General features: G+C 44.1%; 3 protein-coding genes across 4 annotated transcripts in view; 2 read left to right on the top strand and 1 right to left on the bottom strand.

Moving 5' to 3' along the window:
* LOC136422520 (E3 ubiquitin-protein ligase SHPRH-like) overlaps positions 1-9122 on the top strand; it is a 46155-nt gene extending 37033 nt beyond the window's left edge. For both annotated transcript variants that reach the window (XM_066410295.1, XM_066410302.1), the window contains exons 21-28: positions 79-222; positions 1624-1797; positions 3044-3226; positions 3491-3583; positions 4104-4190; positions 6719-6897; positions 7265-7345; positions 7864-9122. In XM_066410295.1, coding sequence (XP_066266392.1) covers positions 79-222; positions 1624-1797; positions 3044-3226; positions 3491-3583; positions 4104-4190; positions 6719-6897; positions 7265-7345; positions 7864-8059 — 1137 coding nt within the window. In that variant the 3' untranslated portion in view covers positions 8060-9122. The remainder of the gene's footprint in view (positions 1-78; positions 223-1623; positions 1798-3043; positions 3227-3490; positions 3584-4103; positions 4191-6718; positions 6898-7264; positions 7346-7863) is intronic.
* Positions 9123-9249: 127 nt separating this feature from the next.
* On the top strand, positions 9250-12110 carry LOC136422538 (transforming growth factor beta regulator 1-like). Its single transcript, XM_066410313.1, has one exon. It carries the CDS (start codon positions 9777-9779, stop codon positions 11703-11705), a length of 1929 nt encoding a protein of 642 aa, XP_066266410.1. The 5' UTR covers positions 9250-9776; the 3' UTR covers positions 11706-12110.
* A 707-nt stretch (positions 12111-12817) lies between these two features.
* On the bottom strand, positions 12818-18961 carry LOC136422547 (uracil phosphoribosyltransferase homolog). The gene is made up of 7 exons (XM_066410324.1): positions 18742-18961; positions 18196-18238; positions 17685-17754; positions 15813-15875; positions 15243-15404; positions 13968-14066; positions 12818-13422 (listed from the first exon to the last, which is right to left on the bottom strand). Exons 1-7 carry the CDS (start codon positions 18846-18848, stop codon positions 13316-13318), a joined length of 651 nt encoding a protein of 216 aa, XP_066266421.1. The 5' UTR covers positions 18849-18961; the 3' UTR covers positions 12818-13315.
* Between the last annotated feature and the right edge of the window lie 183 nt (positions 18962-19144).

Genomic DNA, 19144 nt, shown 5'->3' with positions numbered 1-19144 from the left:
TTTTAAAAACATTGAAGAAAGTGTACAAGGTAGGTGGTCTCCCATCTCTGATTGTCTTATTCAATTCTGTTTCCATAGCAACTCCATGTGGTGTGGATGGCCCTCCGGGACAGAATAGCTTCCATAGACGAGCTGGACATGGCCACAACTCGCCTGAGACTCCGCCTACCACAGGAGGAGAGAACAGACCCCCCGCAGCCAAACATCATCGAACCCGGGGAGGTAAGGGTCAGAAGTCTCTGCCAAACTCACTTATGGCTAGATTAACTGCAAATAGTTACAAAAACAGGCTGGGGGGCTAACTGTTAAAACTTCTTTCACAACTAGCTTTTAAGGATTGCAGAGCCAACCTATAGTCTGCAAATCTGGGTTCAGAACACTGGTGAATGTCCAGGATTCAAACCTGGGACCTTTTGGACAAGAGCCAGGGTCTCTAAACACTAGACAGTTGATGGGGTATGCTGTAATTCTTTTAGTCCAACACAAAAATTGTCTTCATTGGTATACATCAGGCAACTGACCTGTGTCACTTTTCCAAAAGTTGTATTGTTTCCAGGTTGACCACCAGTGGGTTTAAAAATCTGAATGACAACTGAAGGCTGTTGCCTTTGTTTGTTCAGCCTTTGCTACATATGCTATGCTATTACAAAACCAAAAATGATACTGTTCGCTTTCAAATTGAGGGTCTCATACCTCAGTGACAGTATTCATTTTCAATTTGTTGTTTTGAGTGTTTTATTCAATTATCATCGCCAATTGTGTCTATGCATTTTCCTGCGGGACTTTGGACCTGGGCCAAGCCTACTGTGCTATTAAACTTTGGACTCAGGACAAACCAGCTTTGGCATCCTGCAAGTCTCTCAGCCTCACATCCTGCCATCTTGGATCTTGACCAGCATGAAAAACCTGCACAGTCACACACTAATGAGGGCCTGCAAGGGGGGGGGGGGGTGGGGGTGGATCCCGACAACGCTCTACGCTAAATTCGGAGGGCCGGCTATGTAATAACGCTAAATTCAGAAAGCCTCCCTACGCTCTATGCTTAATTCAGAAAAGCCTCCCTACGCTCAACGCTAAATTATGGAGTGGTCGGCAACGCTCTACGTAAAATTAAAACGGCCGATTACGCTCTACGTAAAAGAGGCATGCAGGCCCTCACTAATACACCTTTCTCACGCGGCGGACATGATAGAATGAAGACGAGGCCAATAAAGCAAAGAAGCAAAATAATGTACAGATTTAGTCTTCCTCCTACATAACATTAAGTTTTAAAATATGATATCCAAGTATCAATATCATAACTAATGTAATGCACAAAAAAGATGCAGCAATTTAGAGCTTCGTTGACCAATTCCTTAGTCCCCGCACCCCTCTGTCAAAACATAGAAATGCAAAATAAAAACATACAAATGCAAATATTTGACGGTCATGCAGCCACTTCCTCATTGGTCGATTCTCTAATTATCGGGTAATCATTGGCTAAACTGCTAATTGTGATCGACAGTTAGGATTGGTCTAATGTTTGCCACAAGGGCCTCATTTTCATTCTATCATGTCCGCCGCGTGAGAAAGGTCTATAACTGTTACAGCAAACAAACAAATAGAATGATTTTTTTTTTTCAGGTAGACCACCAGTGGATTAAGAACCTGAATGACAAGGCCGTGGCGACAAGTCTGCTGCACAGGAAGCTGGGACAGCTGCTGTACCTGAAGAACCTGGCCAAGTCACAGGAGTACCAGAAGGACGGGGTCAACCCCGAACCCTGCCCTATCTGTCAGAAAGAGCTTGGTTCCGAGGTAAGGACCTTAGTTATACTGCTGAGCTAGGTACCGAGGTAAGGACCTTAGTTAGGACCTTAGTTAGAGACAGCTGCTGTACCTGAAGAACCTGGCCAAGTCACAGGAGTACCAGAAGGACGGGGTCAACCCTGAACCCTGCCCTATCTGTCAGAGGCAGCTGGGTACCGAGGTAAGAATGTTAGTGAGTACCTTTAAGTTAGTTAGAGACAGCTGCTGTACCTGAAGAACCTGGCCAAGTCTCAGGAGTACCAGAAGGACGGGGTCAACCCTGAACCCTGCCCTATCTGTCAGAGGCAGCTGGGTACCGAGGTAAGAATGTTAGTGAGTACCTTTAAGTTAGTTAGAGACAGCTGCTGTACCTGAAGAACCTGGCCAAGTCTCAGGAGTACCAGAAGGACGGGGTCAACCCTGAACCCTGCCCTATCTGTCAGAGGCAACTGGGTACCGAGGTAAGGACCTTAGTAACGGGCAGCTGGGTACCGAGGTAAGGACCTTAGTTAGGACCTTAGTTAGAGACAGCTGCTGTACCTGAAGAACCTGGCCAAGTCACAGGAGTACCAGAAGGACGGGGTCATCCCCGAGCCCTGCCCTATCTGTCAGAGGCAGCTGGGTACCAAGGTAAGGACCTTAGTTATACTGCTGAGCTGGGTACCGAGGTAAGGACCTTAGTTAGTACCTTAGTTAGAGACAGCTGCTGTACCTGAAGAACCTGGCCATGTCACAGGAGTACCAGATCTAGAAGGACGGGGTCAACCCTGAACCCTGCCCTATCTGTCAGAGGCAGCTGGGTACTGAGGTAAGGACCTTAGTTACAGGCAGCTGAGTACTGAGGTAAGGACCTTAGTTAGAGACATTTAAGTACTGAGGTAAGCACCTTCTTTAAAGGCAGTTGGGTACTTAGGTTAGCACCTTAAAGTTCGTTAGAGGCATTTGGGTACTGAGGTACATTTTGAAGTAGCTTTAGTTTTGTTGCATTTAGAAATTCTTGCAATTCAGAATGTAACAAACAAACGGTATCTTTCACTTTACAATATATCTTTATGCTCATCCCAAGAACACAACTTTTTCTCCTGGACCATATGAAAATAATACTGTAATTTTTGTTTCTTTCACTTTGATTTTAGGTTTGCTGTTTTCACGGTCACCTCTGTACCGTGAACTAATCATCACCGTGAAATTTTGCTATCGTGGAGATAAAGGGAATTACAGTTAGCTCTTACTCTTTTTTGTAACCTTCTTCCAGTGGAGTGTGCTGATGTGTGGCCACTGCTTCTGTGAGGAGTGCATCTCCGTGCTGGTGAACCAGTTCGGACTGGGCGGGCGCCGGGGGTCCATACGCTGCGCCATCTGCCGCCAGCTGACCGCAACGCGGGACATCTCGTATGTCAGCACGGAAGCCAAGGAACAGGACGATGTTGATGTTAAGGTATGTTTGTTTTTGTTTGTTTATTTTTTCATCTCAAGACAATTGGGTTGCATCCTCATCTTATAAAAGTTGATTTCCAAGAGGGCCCAGTAATACAGAACAAGACATGTTACATTCAACTTTTCAAACTTTGACAACCAAAGGGCCAGCACAAACGCTTGAAGAATGGGGGAAAACCTAGTGTTAATAGGGTAGTGAGTGTGTGATTTTGTGATTGAATCAAAATCTGGCATGCCATGTACAACCAGTGCTCCTCTTTTGCAGGGAAGTCACTCCACCAAGGTTGAAGCTGTGGTTCGGACCCTCAAACTCATCCGGCAAAGCGACCCCACGGCCAAGTCTCTTGTCTTCTCCACTGTAAGTGTGACACAGCACTAGTCATATATCTTAAATTGATAACCATCTTAAGCTTATTGTTAACCCTTCCATCCTTTCATTTCGACAAAAAGTGCACCCCCAAAATTATCAAGAATAGAACAAGGCCTTTCATTTTCATCACTATCTAATTACTAATTTAGAATGTAGGTTATTGTCAACCCCACCCCCACCATCCTTATATTTTGAAGAAGAATTGCTGTTTCCAAACATATAAAGAATGGAACAACCTATTTTATTTTGATTACTATATTCCTGTGTATTTAGCTTATTGGTTGCCCTACCATCCTTTCATTTTGAAAAATACAAAAATGTACATTTCCCCAAACATATTAACCTTTAATTAGCACACAGAAGTAGCCGATTGTTTTACCAATTTTCTATTGGTTACAGGGTTAGGCAGCAGGTACAAGGTTTAGAATGGGCATACATTTTATTAAGAATCAATTTTCATATTGGTGTCTCTGGTGATCTTTGATTCTGTTGCTTGTTATTCCCACAGTGGCAGGATGTCTTGGATGTTGTGGCCACCGCACTGAGAGAGAACAACATGGAATACAGGGCTATCAACGGTATTCACAGATTCCAGGTCAGCATCAGCTTCCTTCTTTGTACCCTGGAATCCCGTACAGGTAGCAGACCTTGTGGGCTCGCGGAGAGTGGGGCGGGGTAGGTTGTTGCGGACAGTGGAAGGGTAGGCCCGGGGACTCTCGGGGCGCGGGCCAGTACATATGCTCTGGAAATTACACTTACGTACACATAGACAATACAAGGAGAAAGCTAGGCGGTTTGGGGCATGTGATGTCTTTAATCTGTGAAACTGCTCTGTGGTAGAGGCTTATAATGGTTGTACAGAGACATCAACGGCCAAAGACTGTGGTCTTGGCGGTCACAACACAAACTGTAATGTATTACGTACAGTGTTGGTAAGTTTAAACAATTTTATGAGTTCTTAAGATAAAAGTTGAGATTGCAGCAAGGGCGGGATGGTGGTAACATTGCAAGGGAGGCGAGCCGGCCGCACGAGGCGGCGGATTCCGCGTTGTGAGCGTGTCACGAGCGGAGGTCAGAGGTCGCTTCCTCCAGCGTAATTCCCTACGATTGGTCCAGACCAATCCTACTATAATTACACTTACGTACACATAGACAATACAAGGAGAAAGCTAGGCGGTTTGGGGCATGTGATGTCTTTAATCTGTGAAACTGCTCTGTGGTAGAGGCTTATAATGGTTGTACAGAGACATCAACGGCCAAGCCGAGGGTAGTGAGGGCCCCAAACCGCGTAGCGGAAAAGTAGTTAGTTGTAGTGGTAGTGCTGAATCTAAATTAGAAGGTAGCTAGATATTCAAGTTCATAAAAGGTGTCCAAGGCTGGTGAAGAACGCGCCGCAGGACGTCACCGGGCACTGTCGAACAGCGTAGAGACAAACCGGAAAGGGTACGTCGGCGTGAGACTCTAACTTAGTACTGTGAAGTGGGCCGTGGGCGGGTACTGGGGGTCTTCGGCACGCAGCTGGAGCTGGTATTGAGGAACTGTCAATCTGGCTGTGCTAAACTACTCTAATCTATTCTACTCTACTGGAAAGAGTCAAGAGTTTCGGGTGTGCGTAGTATTCCAGGCTGATGACGATCTCGCTGCAGGACGCTGCCGCGGACTCCGAGTCGGACCGGAAGGTTAAGTCGCATCGACGTGGAGTGGGGAGCCTTGAGTACGCTGCTGTAGATGCACACCGCATTCTTGTAGACCGTGTAGGTACGGGTGGAAAGGGAGAAGGGCGTGCGATGAGGAATTACCGCTCGTGGAAGCACGTGGATAAGTTTTTAGGTTCGCGAGAAGAAACATGGCTGCTCAAATCACGGGCCGAAGTCTCGCGAGACCCCGCCTCAAGGGCGGGAAGTGAGTGAGGGAGGGGGGCTGTCGGTCTGATCGTTGTAGACTCTCTGTAAATACGCTATTGTGGGACAGCAACCCGCAGGTTTCTTGGCAGGTTCGTGTGCCTCGGCAGTTGGGAAACGTCGCACGGTAGGTTGAGAGGCTTGATGAAGGCTCAAAATGTATATGTCGGGGAAACTCACACGGGGCAGGCGGGTGTGCAGTCCCAGGCTGGTGAAGGAACCTCGCTGCAGAACGCCGCCACAGATTACGAACAGTGTAGAGACAGCCGGGATCAGTCTTCGGGTGAAACTCTAGCTTAGAACTGCGAATCCAGGTGGACAACGTTACTGGGAGTCCCCGCATGCTACTGTGGTTGCACACCGCGGCCCTGCGTTAACATTGCAAGGGAGGCGAGCCGGCCGCACGAGGCGGCGGATTTCGCGTTGTGAGCGTGTCACGAGCGGAGGTCAGAGGTCGCTTCCTCCAGCGTAATTCCCTACGATTGGTCCAGACCAATCCTACTATTTCCAGGGTACCTTCTTTGAAAAGATGTCTTGATGTTGTGTTTGTGGAACAGGCTAAAGGTTTGTTTCAGTAGTGATATCAAAGGTGGAAACGTTGTGAAAATTCAGTATTATTGGATATTGGAGTTTTCTTTTTTCACAACCAGTAAATCCTCACCTGCTGACGTTTCGGTGTCTGTCAGATACCTTCTTCAGAGCTTCTTCAGAGTTTCACTATTATTGTTTTGCTATAGTTGTGTACTCTTATAATTAAGTCATGTCCCTGTGACACAAGCAGTAACGCAGCCCCGCTGCTTCGCCATCTGGATCAAATTCCGTGGATGCGTGGCCCGAGTTAGATCCTTAGAGTCGGACCCAGCTCCGACATGTTGTAATGGTTTGCATTCGTCATTTCAGATGCTGATGTAAAGCTGGCAGCCCTATGTATGAGGGAGCTTCATGATCAGGCATAAGTCTCAAGCGTCAAACCTCTACACGTAAAAGACCATAACACACTTATTGAGAAGAGTAGGGGTGACCAGTGTGCTTGGACAAAAATGTGAGCCGTAGCAAAACTGCATTGTACTACATGTACCACTAGCTACTTGACAAAGCATCATGCTCAATTGAGGATGACTGCTTTACCTTTATTTGTTTGTGTGTGAGCCAGACATATAGCCAGGGCTGCCCAACTAGCTGTTGGCTATTCCAAATGCTGACTTTTTTTTTCTTTTTCCAGGAGAACCTGACAGACTTTAAATATGACGGTAGGGTCGGTGTGTTGCTCCTCCCCCTCCATACTGGCTCGCACGGGCTGAACATCATCGAGGCTACACATGTACTACTGGTGGAACCCATTATTAACCCAGCACAGGAGGCACAGGCTATCGGCAGGGTGCATCGCATTGGGCAGACCAAGTGAGAACTGTTACAGAGCTAACTCTAACCCGAAATTAAACACAACACAACGCTGCAAAGCACAACACAATACAACACAGGAATAACAGGCTCTTAGCAGGGTACTTCGCATCGTGCAGACAAAGTATGAACTGTTATAGACCTAACTTTAAACAATACCGGTACAACATCATACATACCTCCTGTATTGTGTTGTGTGGTAAGTCATGGTTAAAGTTGAGTCTTTGAACTGTTACTGTTCTTACATATCAGTCACTCCACAGTCTTTACATTACGTTTTATCAGCATTAAGGAAAGATAAAGTAGAATTAAGGCAAAGTGTGTTTCATTGTAAAATTTCCAGTCACCAGAACTGAATCTGTTTCAGGGCAACAATCGTTCATCGTTTCCTGGTACAGAACACAATCGAGGAGAGAATCCATGCCATGAAGAAACACATCAGTGCTAGGTATATTTCTGTGACTCTTTTATGTCTTTGGATGCACAAACTTATATTTGCTGGTTATATCCTTGATTGCTGCTTGGCTGTTACAATTTGTCATATACAGTTTCATGTTAAGTCAGATTTCAAATCTCTTCTTGTTGCTGATTGGCTGAGACAGTCTGTCCATATAGTTGGAATAGTTTGAATCTGTCCTTGGTACTGATTGGCTTCTTTACATTTCTCCATTAGTTCTTATTGGATTTCAAATCTGTCCTTTGTGCTGATTGGCTGAGACAGCCTGTCCTTTAATATTTCAAATAAGCTGTTAACCGTGTCCTTGGTGCTGATTGGCTGAAACAGTCTGTCCTAACTTCAAATCAGATTCAAACCCTGTCCTAGTTCTGATTGGATTTTAGATCTGTCCTCTGTGCTGATTGGCTGTGACAGTCAGGACTTTCTTCTAATCAGATTTGAAATCTGTCCTTGGTGCTGATTTGCTGTTGTTGAAACACTTTTAATTCCAACTGTTCTCGTGTTCTTAGTGACAGTATCGACACCCAGTCTGAGGGAACAGTTCTGACGGTCGGAGACTTGCGCGACCTCTTCAGCGACGCCTTCCACCACCGAGAGGACGACACCCCTCCCCCACCTCAACAAGAGTACGATCAAAACAATGGTGTTCTAGAGGAATTTGATGATGGGGATCATCACCATGGAGACGAAACAGCCACGCCCTGATATATATAACTGGCACTGACACTTTTCACATGGCTCTACCTTGAAGATTAACTTTTTACAAGACATTTTACACATTTCTGTGGACCATATTCACTTGTGGTCTTTTTTATCTATCGAGAGAATTTCCATGTATGTCGCAATAATCAACACTGTCTGGTATATTGGTGTCAACTTATATCCAAGTGAAGGGAAGGGTATATTGCATCTTTGCTTTTTATCAGCAAGATTTTAAATGTTTTACATGATAGAGGATACCAGCGTTAAGCAAGTGTTAAAAAATATTGAAAGGAAAATGTGCATACTTGAGTGTCAATTTATCGAAATGCCAAAAACTAAAACACCAATACATTGTACATGTATGTCATATAAGAAATGCTCTCTAAAGCAAGGTGATAAACTTCAGTGCACAAAAATACTTCTAGTGAAACTGTGCTCAAGTCATCAAATTGTTCCTTTAAGTTAGTAGGTTTTGATCTTTGCGACATAAAATATATTTTTTTAGAGCTACAGGACTATGTGTATGATGTCTTACTGCTTTGTGTGTCAAATTAAGTTGATTCCTTTGATGCATGGGTAACAATGTAAGAACATTTGATTGTCATATTTGTAATGACTACTGTTATAGGCTCTTAATTTTTTCAGACATATTTCTACATGAAAACGTTGGTATAAACAGTGTAGGTTTGACATTGTGAATTTCAACATATCATCAGTGTGGGCCAGGTATTATATACATGTATATATACATTGTATATATGACCTCCGTTGGTCAATGTTGACCAGTACCATTGTAAAATCCTAATTCGCACATGGCACATCATCCGTACAGCATCGGCTATGGTTAAACAGTCCTATTCGACAGTAACAGTCTACTGACAGTGTCACATAAGGCACATCTGTATTTAAAGCTGACTCAATTCTGCTACAAAATTCCTGCGGATCTGCTTGAGCACCGTCCTTTCTTGGCAACACCACTGAACAGAAATACTCAGGAGAAAATAAGTCTTGAACTGTCACTTGTCTTTTGCTGTAATTTATGAAATACATCAAGTGCTACTCCTTATGTATGTCTTAGAGTGCTTTTACATATCGCGTGCCATTGTCGGCCATTGTCGGGTCAAGTGTAGATGCGCCTAGAACCGGGGAGATTTGTTACAAACTAGCGTGTCGGCAAGGACAATCTTTCAGATCTGGCGCAGTCTCAAGCCTTTTTGTGGTTTTTGAAGTTTTGAGAAAGGGCACAAATCGTGGTGTCTATGCGATTCACATGCTAATAATATGCCATGGACTCTCATGATCAGTTGTTTGGTAAAGTTGTAATGCCTTTACACACCAAACGAGACTGGCACAAAGGGGGCGTTCTCACAAGCAAAACTGTAAGTTCGGCCAACTAACTCCCGTGGCTTGTTATATCTGTCTATTTGGCCAATTTCTACTATTTTCCTATCAACCCATGGAGCCTGGTAGTAGGCTACATTTCAAGCTGTCCCCGAGTATGACCTTTAAACTCAGAATATTACACTGTACATAGAGGAGTGTTTGGTGTAATTAAGGATTCCTTAAAATATACAAGATAGGAATCACCAGGTAGCTTAAAAACTTGTATGTTAGTATCATAAACTTTCAAGATACTATATAGTTGTATTATACAGGTAAAAACGTTGATACTGTTCTATAAGTCGCAGCAGGCTCCCCCATTATTGGAATCTTCCAAGCTATGACATCACCCAACATGGCGTCCCGCCAGAGCAGAGAAATGTCGTCCCAGCGATCCAGCCTACTTCGGCGGGGAATTCCTCCTCCCCTGTCCCTCCAGGCGCACCAGGCCGACACCGAGGGTACTACGGGGATGGACTCCCCCAGCCTGGGCAGCTCAGCGATGCTACACGACCAGAGGAAGAGCGCGATGCTGTCGGACGCCGCTCGGGAGTTCTCCTCAGGTGACCCGGAGGGCCACGCTCTGTCTCCGATCGACCTGGCCTCTCACAGCCTCCCCCAGTTCTCACCCACCATGGAGCACTCCATGGACATGGGACAGACGTCGCTGTTCCCGTCGTTAGACAGCGTAACACGGTTCGTGGGCTTGGAGCAGATGGAGGGACAAGGCGCGAATGAGGAAGCAGAAAAAATGGCACCTTCGTGGTCCGAACCGGAGAACACTCAGCCACCCGCGCCTGAAAAGCCGACAGTAAAGGAGGTAAAACCGACAGTGAAGTCGTTTCCACGGCATCCAACAAAGAAGAAGCAGACGGAAAGAGCGAGGACGCCGGCGAAGGAGGTTGTTAAGGTGAAAACAGAGCCAGTGAATGATCCTTACGCTTTCGAAGACGAGCCCACAACAGTGGAAAGCTATAGCCCTAAAGCTGCAGTGGCCCCTCCCCCTACTTCGCTCCCGCCCGCCATACCTTACCCGTTTTCGGCAATGCTACAGAGACACGACCCGCAGCACATACAGCAGCCCGTGCCGTCAGCATCAGTGGCAGCAAAGAAGAAAAAGAAGAGCAGCGCCACCAAGCACACGCAACAGTACGACAACGAGAAGTACAAGAGGAAATACCAGCTGCTGAAAAGAACTGTGAAGAACATGGTGTTTGAGAATGCAGCACTCTGTGACGAGGTGTCGCAGATGGACGAGCGAATCGCGAAGGCTAAAGAGGACAGGAAGGCTTTGCTGAAGAGATTGTTTCAGCATCAAGCCTTGAAAGAAGTGGCTCAAATCTCCATGGTTTCCCCACAGCACCCCCTGCCAGGTCATTCAGGTGTTCCATCGCTAGGTAAACCTACTTCGCTGGACATGGTCACACCTAGTACAGCCAAGGTATCATCGAGTAGTAGTGGCAAAGGGAAGGGAAAGGATACTGGCAAGGGAGCCAAAGGCAAAGAGAAGGACACAACTAAATCAGCCTCAAGTAGTGCTAAGAAGAAGAAGGACTCAGCGAAAAGGGTTGTGCGGCCAATTCCGCTTGACCCCACCGGCAGGCCAATCTTCCCCGTCACCCTCGGGGAACTGACAGTATACAGCTTGGGAGATGTTGTTGTAGACAGGGCAGACTTTCATAACGAGAAGTTCATCTGGCCTGTGGGGTTCTGTAGCACCCGTGTGTTCGCCAGTACCAGGAACCCACACCAGAGATGCCTGTACACGTGTAAGATTTCCGACGGTGGCGGCGGGCCTAAGTTCGAGATATCCCCCGAGGACGACCCAGAGTTAACCATAGTGGGCGCATCCGCAGACGAGTGCCACAAACAACTACTGAACGCTCTCACGGACATCCTTGGAAAGGATCCGTTCAGTAAAGACGACATTTGTGGGTCAGACTTCTTCGGTTTCTCCAACCCCACCATTCAGAACTTAATACAGAGCTGTCCCGGCGCGCGAAAGTGTACCAAGTACAAGTGGGTGAAGTTCGACGCCTGCCGTTCCAGTAAGACGGACACTGATGCGGAGGAAGAGGACCTCACGCTTAGTTTCACGGCCTTACAGAAGGCTTGGGGACTGAGGGGCGACGAACAGTCCCCTGCAAGAGGACATGGTACAATGGACCCTAACACAAGCTTGAGATCACTCTTGACTTCAAATGTGCCACTAGTAACTATGGGGATAGCTGGAGGCATGCCTAGTATATCTGGCCATGATGGCATGTAGATTTAAAAGCTGTACTTGTAGTTGTATTAAAAGTATCTTCGATGTGACTTGCCAAATCAAAAATGCAAATGGAGATAGCTAATTGCTGTATAGTATCAATCCTTGCACATTACCTTATTCCTTGTAAAGGCATCTTAGTAATATTGTAAAAATATTTATGAGATTCGAAGAGTAGACCAGCTTTTCATATGGCTTTCTTTGTGCGATGTTGGATTACATTGTACGTCTGTTAAACATGCTGCTGCTGTAATTCAATTACCCGTCAACATGGTCCCTGGGGTTAAAATCAAAATTACTATGAAGTCAATAAAAAGCCTCTATATCAGATTCTGTGATGCTATATGGTGTTTAGCCGCAGTTAGCCCGATGGGCATGAATTTACAATAAATGTGTTACTTTCTCCCAGCTATTTGCTTTTGAATGATTTTGTTTGTGATAGCATACTATGTAGTTATGTGGGTTGCTGTCTCTAGTACTAGGACTAGTACTAGAAGTTCTGGCATGGAACTGAAGGATACTAGTACTAGAAACAGCAAACCAAGTAATATAACTATGCTTGTTCTGAGAACAGTCACACCTTGAGCATGTTATTTTGAAGAACGCACCGAACTTATTCAGAACGTTAAACTTTCCCCCTGCTACCTAACCCCATAACAAATACAAATTTGGTGCCAAGAGGCTACCTCAGTAGGGAGAAGATTGAGGCATTAGGAGCAGCGCTACCCACCAAGATATGATGGCCCAAAACTGATAGTATTGGATACTACACTTTCAGCATTCACCCTTTTAATCTTCGGAGATTCTACCAAAAGTAGAAAATTTAGACTGCCTTCTGACCATGGCATCCATTCGTTGCATGTCTTCAGTTACTGTGTCTTGTCTGACCATAATTTCATCTTAGAATACCCCATTTTTAGTTAATTTTACATTAAATTTTCTAAAAATCCAAACCATCCCCCCTGCTCAGTTTTCTCTACTACTACTATGCATTGCTCCCATGCTAAATTTTTCTGAACTTCTCCAGAGTAGTAGCCTTTCCCTGTTTGGGCAGTCGTATCATAGCTGCATGTCAGCCAAGGCGATAAGATTAAACAAAAAAACACTGTACAAGCTTTTCATTTGAAAGAAGCTGAGTCTTTAATATCTTTGACATTAAATTGACTGACATATGAATTGGTGATCTGAGGTTACATTATGAAATACATGTACCTGGCACAGCCCAAGATGGCATGGCATAGAATACAAATTATGTACATGTAAGATGGCCTACTATGCTATGAATACATAATTTTATGATTGACATTTGCATCTGAAAATATCTAAATATTTACAAAACAGTGCATCATAATCATCACCCATTTAGTACTGAAAAGTTTTTTTCTTTCTGACTTAAACACTCATTGACAAGCTGTATCTTCCATCATTGTACAAGTATATGTCATGTAATTTTCTTGATATGACGGACAAACAATAACAAGAATATAATTTCCTTTCATTTTTTTTGCTGCCAGTTCTGTATAGCTGGCATCCCTGACCCCAAAAAGTATTTCTAAAAACCCAAATCTGGATAAAATCGAGTTAGCCTTGCGTTGCGCTGTAACTAAAAGGCTTTAGTCTGTGCCGAAGTACTTCTGTCCGAAGTGGAGAGGGACATGTGGGTGGATCTCTGATGTCAGGATGGTCATCTCGGGATGCTCCTCTGTCACAGACTTTACAGCTGAGACACAAATATCTACAGTTAGATTACTCCAACAAATATGGTAAAAGATCTGTTACCTAGTGTTGGCAGCATTTTACATTTACACATACAATATACAATGTACTACCGGCACCAGGTCGTAACATTGTCGTAAGACTGGGATAATACCCAGGCTATACATCCTCCCTTTATATTGGTATCTTAATTTCTGCCATATTTTGTCTACTTGTGTACTTAGGCCACACTATTTTAATTTCTTGGTTAATGGATTTTTTTAAAAAGATGCTAGATTGTTAAATCAACAGGAAAACAGAATCTCAGAGGAAAGTTTGTACTTTGGTGCACATAGTTTCAGGGAGTGAACAGGGTCAGGTGCAAGTTTTCACCCCAGCCTTCTGTTTTCATGATTTTTTGTTGCTAAAATTTGAAAAAAAAAATCCGTTAACCAAGAAATTAAATTGGTCTTGTCTTATGGAGATACATGCATTTGCAATTTGATTACATTGCATTATACATCCTAGCAGTCTTTCCAACTTTGAAGTACCCAGTGTTTCATAACTTACCGTGTGGTGTGACAAAGAGACTGAGAAGAAGAATGTTGCTCTCTTTCACCCCATGTTCCTTCAGCACCTGGACTGCCTGGATAGCAGTGTTTCCTGAACCTATGTACGAAGAATCGACATGTAAGGACCAAAACATTGTCGACACATGCATGCACACACACACATGCACCACATACACACACACACATGCAGACACACATACATACACACACACACACTCACATGTGTCACACAAACAGTACACACACACAAACATGCACGCACACAAATGCACCACACACAAATGCACTACTACACACATGCACACACACAGTACACACAAACAGTACACACACACACATAGTCATAGATAAAGTGAATCCAATACAAAACATCAAATGATAAATCAAATCAAATAACTGTAATCATTCACAATGAATATAAATAGAGAACAAGAAGCACACATAATGAAGACTCACCCCGCCCACCTTTGCATGGAAACAAGAAAAGAAACAAAGGAGATACAATAAGATTAAGTGAAACACAGAGGCGTACATTGCGTGTACAAAGTGAAAGGGAACAATTGAAAACATTTAAGCTAACTTAAAGTATGAAGGTAGAGTCTAATGTAAAGCAAAAAAGAGGACAGGAAAGACTGAAATAAAATTCAATCATTAGATAATATAAAGACAGTTACTGCAGAAAAGAAAACAAACGTGATAACAAGAATCAAAGGAAGGCTAAATACAAAATTAAAAAGCCTATAGAATATATCCCAAAGTCAAGATCTCACTTGTTTTACATAAGTCTGGCATAGTTCAGGGCTTTCTCACCATTTGCAACTTGCACCATACTGACGGCTACTCGCCTGATAATTGAATTATTCAATTGTTACATGTAGGTCACAATAGGTGACGTCAAGTTCCGACATTTCCCAACCAGAATGAATACGGCTTTTTGATCTAGCTTTCCTGAGGATAGATTGCAATAAATTTTCCAAATGCAAAGCTCACAAACTCGTTGATTCCCTTGAATTCGTTAAAAATTCCTCAAATTTCAACCTCAGGAAAGCCAGTCCCGGTCCCTACATAACTGTAAATGCATTTAAGTTTGTGTGGTTTTTGTTTCGCGCTAAGGTGAAAATGGAGTGTTTGCGGTGGCTTTAAGTTTACATACTGCTACAGTATTAGACAAAAATTTTTGCGGTGGTTTTAAGTTCCGGGCGAAACGTTGTTGCGAAAACCATGAAGTTCAACATAAAACCACTGCGAACATTTCTACATTTACAGTACTTACTGAGAATTGGGTACATAAGCAGCACTTTTCTGGTCTCGATGTCTTGAGGGAACTTGGCGTAGTAGACCTTAGCCTCACGCGTGTCTGCCTCACTCTGAATCAGGATCTTGCCTATCCTGATGGACCTGCAGCAGTCCCTCAAACCCTGCTCCATCGCCTCTCCTGGAGAACAGGAAAAATAATGCTGATGACGCTTTAAACACAAATTTCTTCACTCAGGTGTGTCTGAGTACATAGCTTCGGTTAGGAACGTCCTTCGGATAGGATGTTAGATGGAGGTCCCGTGTTCTGGGAAAGCCATACTTTGAGCATGTAAAAGAATCCACCACATTTATGTACAGTTGATTATAGGCTGCCATTACAGACGCTTGCGACTTAGCTGCGCCAACTGTAAGCTCCTTGCAATTCAGCCCTTGGCTGCAAAGAGAGAGTAGTACCCTGGGAGCTATTTCCTCACTTTTCTGTATCATATTTAATGATGCCTAGACAAAATACAGAGCTCTATACTAGTATATACGTAGGAATTTCTCTTTGACTTCAAGAGAAACATGACATGTTTTATTCACTCACCACTTCTCATGATGCTGACGCCACAGTTGCCCTTCTCAAACGTGATCCCATCATACCCATAGCCTGCAGGACAACAACATGATGTCGTAAAATCATTCTGAATCAAAGTTTAGTTCAAAAGACTTATCAAAGTGAAAATCCTCTCACACCATAAGGTGTATAGGGCGGTGCCCATCCCTATTTCATAGCCCTGGGCCACACTGTGGTGCAATAACTGCAGCAGGGGGCTAGTCCACTGGCAGTGGAGTGTGTTTAACTTCCATACTGTTTCAAAGATCTTGGAACAGCGTACAAGATCCATAGTGGACCCGCTGCTCAGCGAAGCTCAGTTCGGCTTCCGGAAGGGAAGAGGCTGTACAGACGCAATCTTTGCACTAAGGCAACTTTGCGAAAAGACATGCGAGTATCAGAAGCACCTCCATCTAGTCTTTGTGGACCAAGAGAAGGCCTTCGACAGGGTAAATAGGAACAAACTCTGGGAGATACTAGAACAGTACGGTGTAAAAGGACAACTGCTAGAAAATATAAGAGCTCTATACTCCAACAGCCAGAGCGCAGTACAGACACCAAATGGTCTCTCCAGATGGTTCCAGGTACGATCCGGAGTGCGGCAGGGGTGTGTGCTTTCACCCCTGCTGTTCACAGTCTACATGGACAAAATCACAAAGGAGGCAAACCCGGATCCAACATCCCTGAATGAGCTGCTCTTTGCCGATGACCAGAGTATCCTCAACGTCAGTAAGGAAGGGCTCCAGCACCACACGGACAGCTTAGACAGAGCATGCGGATCTCACGACATGAAGATCAGTATTGGCAAGACAGAAGCCATGTCAGTTGGCCGCGGCCCTGAGAAACTGGAGATCTCTATCAACGGGCAACTCCTGAAGCAAACCTCGGAGTTCAAGTACTTGGGCAGCATTTTCACAGAGGACGGAAAGATGGACAGAGAAATAGAGACGAGAATACAAAAGGCAAACTCTGTCAGCTACCAACTTGCACCCCTCCTAAAGCACCCAAGTATACCCATGGACACCAAAGCCAAGTTGATAAACACTGTCTTCATACCAACCCTCACCTACCAATGTCAGACCTGGACTCTCAACAAAGCGCAGGAGAGAAAAATCACAAGTTGTGAGATGAGATGTCTGCGGAGAGCAGCAGGGAAGACAAGGAGGGACAGAGTCAGAAACGAGGCCATCAGACAGTTAGTCGGCAACAAACCAGTCCTCCAGTTCATTGCCAAACAAAGGGTACAGTGGTTCGGCCACCTGACAAGAATGCCAACCACCCAACCGGCTTTAAGAGCCTACACTGCCAGGCACTCAGGAGTAAGGGCCAGAGGGAGACCTCGCCGCCGATGGAGAGACGGAGTAGCAGAGACCCTCGGTGCGCACGGCATGACACTCCAGGAGGCCACACACCTGGCAGCAGAACGTCGACTACATCTCCCCGCGACGCCCCCCCAGGCATAAGCGGAAGGATAAAGTAAAGTAAAGTACTGTTTCATAAGTATGTACCATTTAAGTCTTTGGCACAATGCGCCTCTTGTCCAGGTGTCCTACCCGGGAGTTGAACTCGGGCCTTCTGGTTCCAAGTAATCAGAACCAGATGTGGTAAGTAACAGAAGCGCAGACCACTTCACCACAGGGACACCCCTAATCAAAGTTAAACTGCAACACAATAATTGGACTTAACAAAATTTGCAACCAATCAGCTCCCATGACTCCGTGACAAAGACTGGAGCTGATTACAGATTAGTAAAAAATCTGCGTACGTCAATACGGATGAACGTAAAGCATCATTTGCTTTACGTTCATCCGTATTGATGTATCATGACTAATATGTAATTTGTCTTTTTTCTGGATGACCCACCTGTTGGCGTGGTGACTGACAGTGGAGAATATGGCAGCTGGTTCAGACCTTCTTCAACAACTAGTCTGATCTGTGGGAGGAAAGAAAAGAATATTTTTGTAATGGGAAAAGTTCAATCTGTGTTTTTGTGAAATACTGCACATGTGAATGCAGAAATGTTCATGGTTTTCGCGCTAAGCACTTTGTCGCAAATTAAACTTAAAACCATCCAACATTTTTTTGCCCTCCTACCCCCTTGTCTACTATTGTCTCAAACACCAACTTCAAACCACTGCGAACACTCATTTTCTCCCTACCGCATAATTAATACCACACGAACTTAAGTGCATTTACAATAGTTCCAAACTTCACTTCTCTATCCAATTTAATGTCCGTTAAAGGTTTTCCCTGTTGTGAGAGATTTTAAAGTGATTGTTTAAGACGTTTTCTGAGATTTTGCTTTCAAGGTAATGCTACTAGTATCTATTTTCTTTGAGCAAGTCTGAGGCAACAACACTTAACCACCACTTACCAGTCTGTCTGCACAAAACACAAAATCACTTCTCGACGTTTCTCTGAAAGAGAGAAAGAAAAAAATTATTGGATGAAGCAAAATATTCAAACTGGTAATTACCTGGTGAGGCCAAAGACAGTTCGATGCCCACCTCTAATTATAACCCTTATATTTATAATAATAAGTTATACCTCGACCCCAAGTATAGACCCTAACCCCAACAATAACCATGATAACCATAACCCGAGTTGCCAAGGACTAGTGCTGGCACAAAAATGGGCTGAACTGTCTAGGTCCTGATACTTGTCTTATTTTGACAACAAATGTATGAGCAAGTAACAGTTTGTTAGTTACTAGTAGTTAGTCTGTTTATGTACTGGACAACCAAAATTTATAAATGGATTTCCATGATATTTGGAGTGCCTCAGCCTAATGAAAAAATGATCAGATTTTTTAATCCTTAAATAAATATTTCCCATCTTCGAAAAATACCACAACATCTTATTATTTTTGTAAGTATGCGTGTGAGAGTTTTGATAACAGAAGGGGGAGGGGGGCACTCACACATCCCTCAGTACAGTCTGTAGCTCTCTCAGCTGCCCGGTACCCTTCAGTACCCTGACGTTAGGGCCGATGTTTTGGCAGGCTTTGTTAGATGTTATCGTCGCCATAATGTAAGAAATATCGTCATTGATCAAAGCAAGACGTCGTTGAAATCATCACAAATGTTTCATCACAACTTCTGAACACATTAGCCTCAGCACAGCACCGTGACCTCATATTTATCCGCTGTGTTTTACCGGTTAAAAAGTAGACCCAATACAAAGGTACACGTATTCTGCTCATATTATTTGTTTTCTACCTTTTTTGGGTTTGAACATTAAAACATATTTTTAAAAATTTATCATTTAGCTATTAGATATGAGTTTATGAGCATATAAACTCTGATATGAATGAATGCGGAAGG

Source organism: Branchiostoma lanceolatum, chromosome 1, assembly GCF_035083965.1.
Source record: "Branchiostoma lanceolatum isolate klBraLanc5 chromosome 1, klBraLanc5.hap2, whole genome shotgun sequence".
Classification (NCBI taxonomy): Eukaryota; Metazoa; Chordata; class Leptocardii; order Amphioxiformes; family Branchiostomatidae; genus Branchiostoma; species Branchiostoma lanceolatum.
The sequence above is the reverse complement of the archived record's forward strand: the minus strand, read 5'-3'. Positions and strand labels throughout refer to the sequence as shown.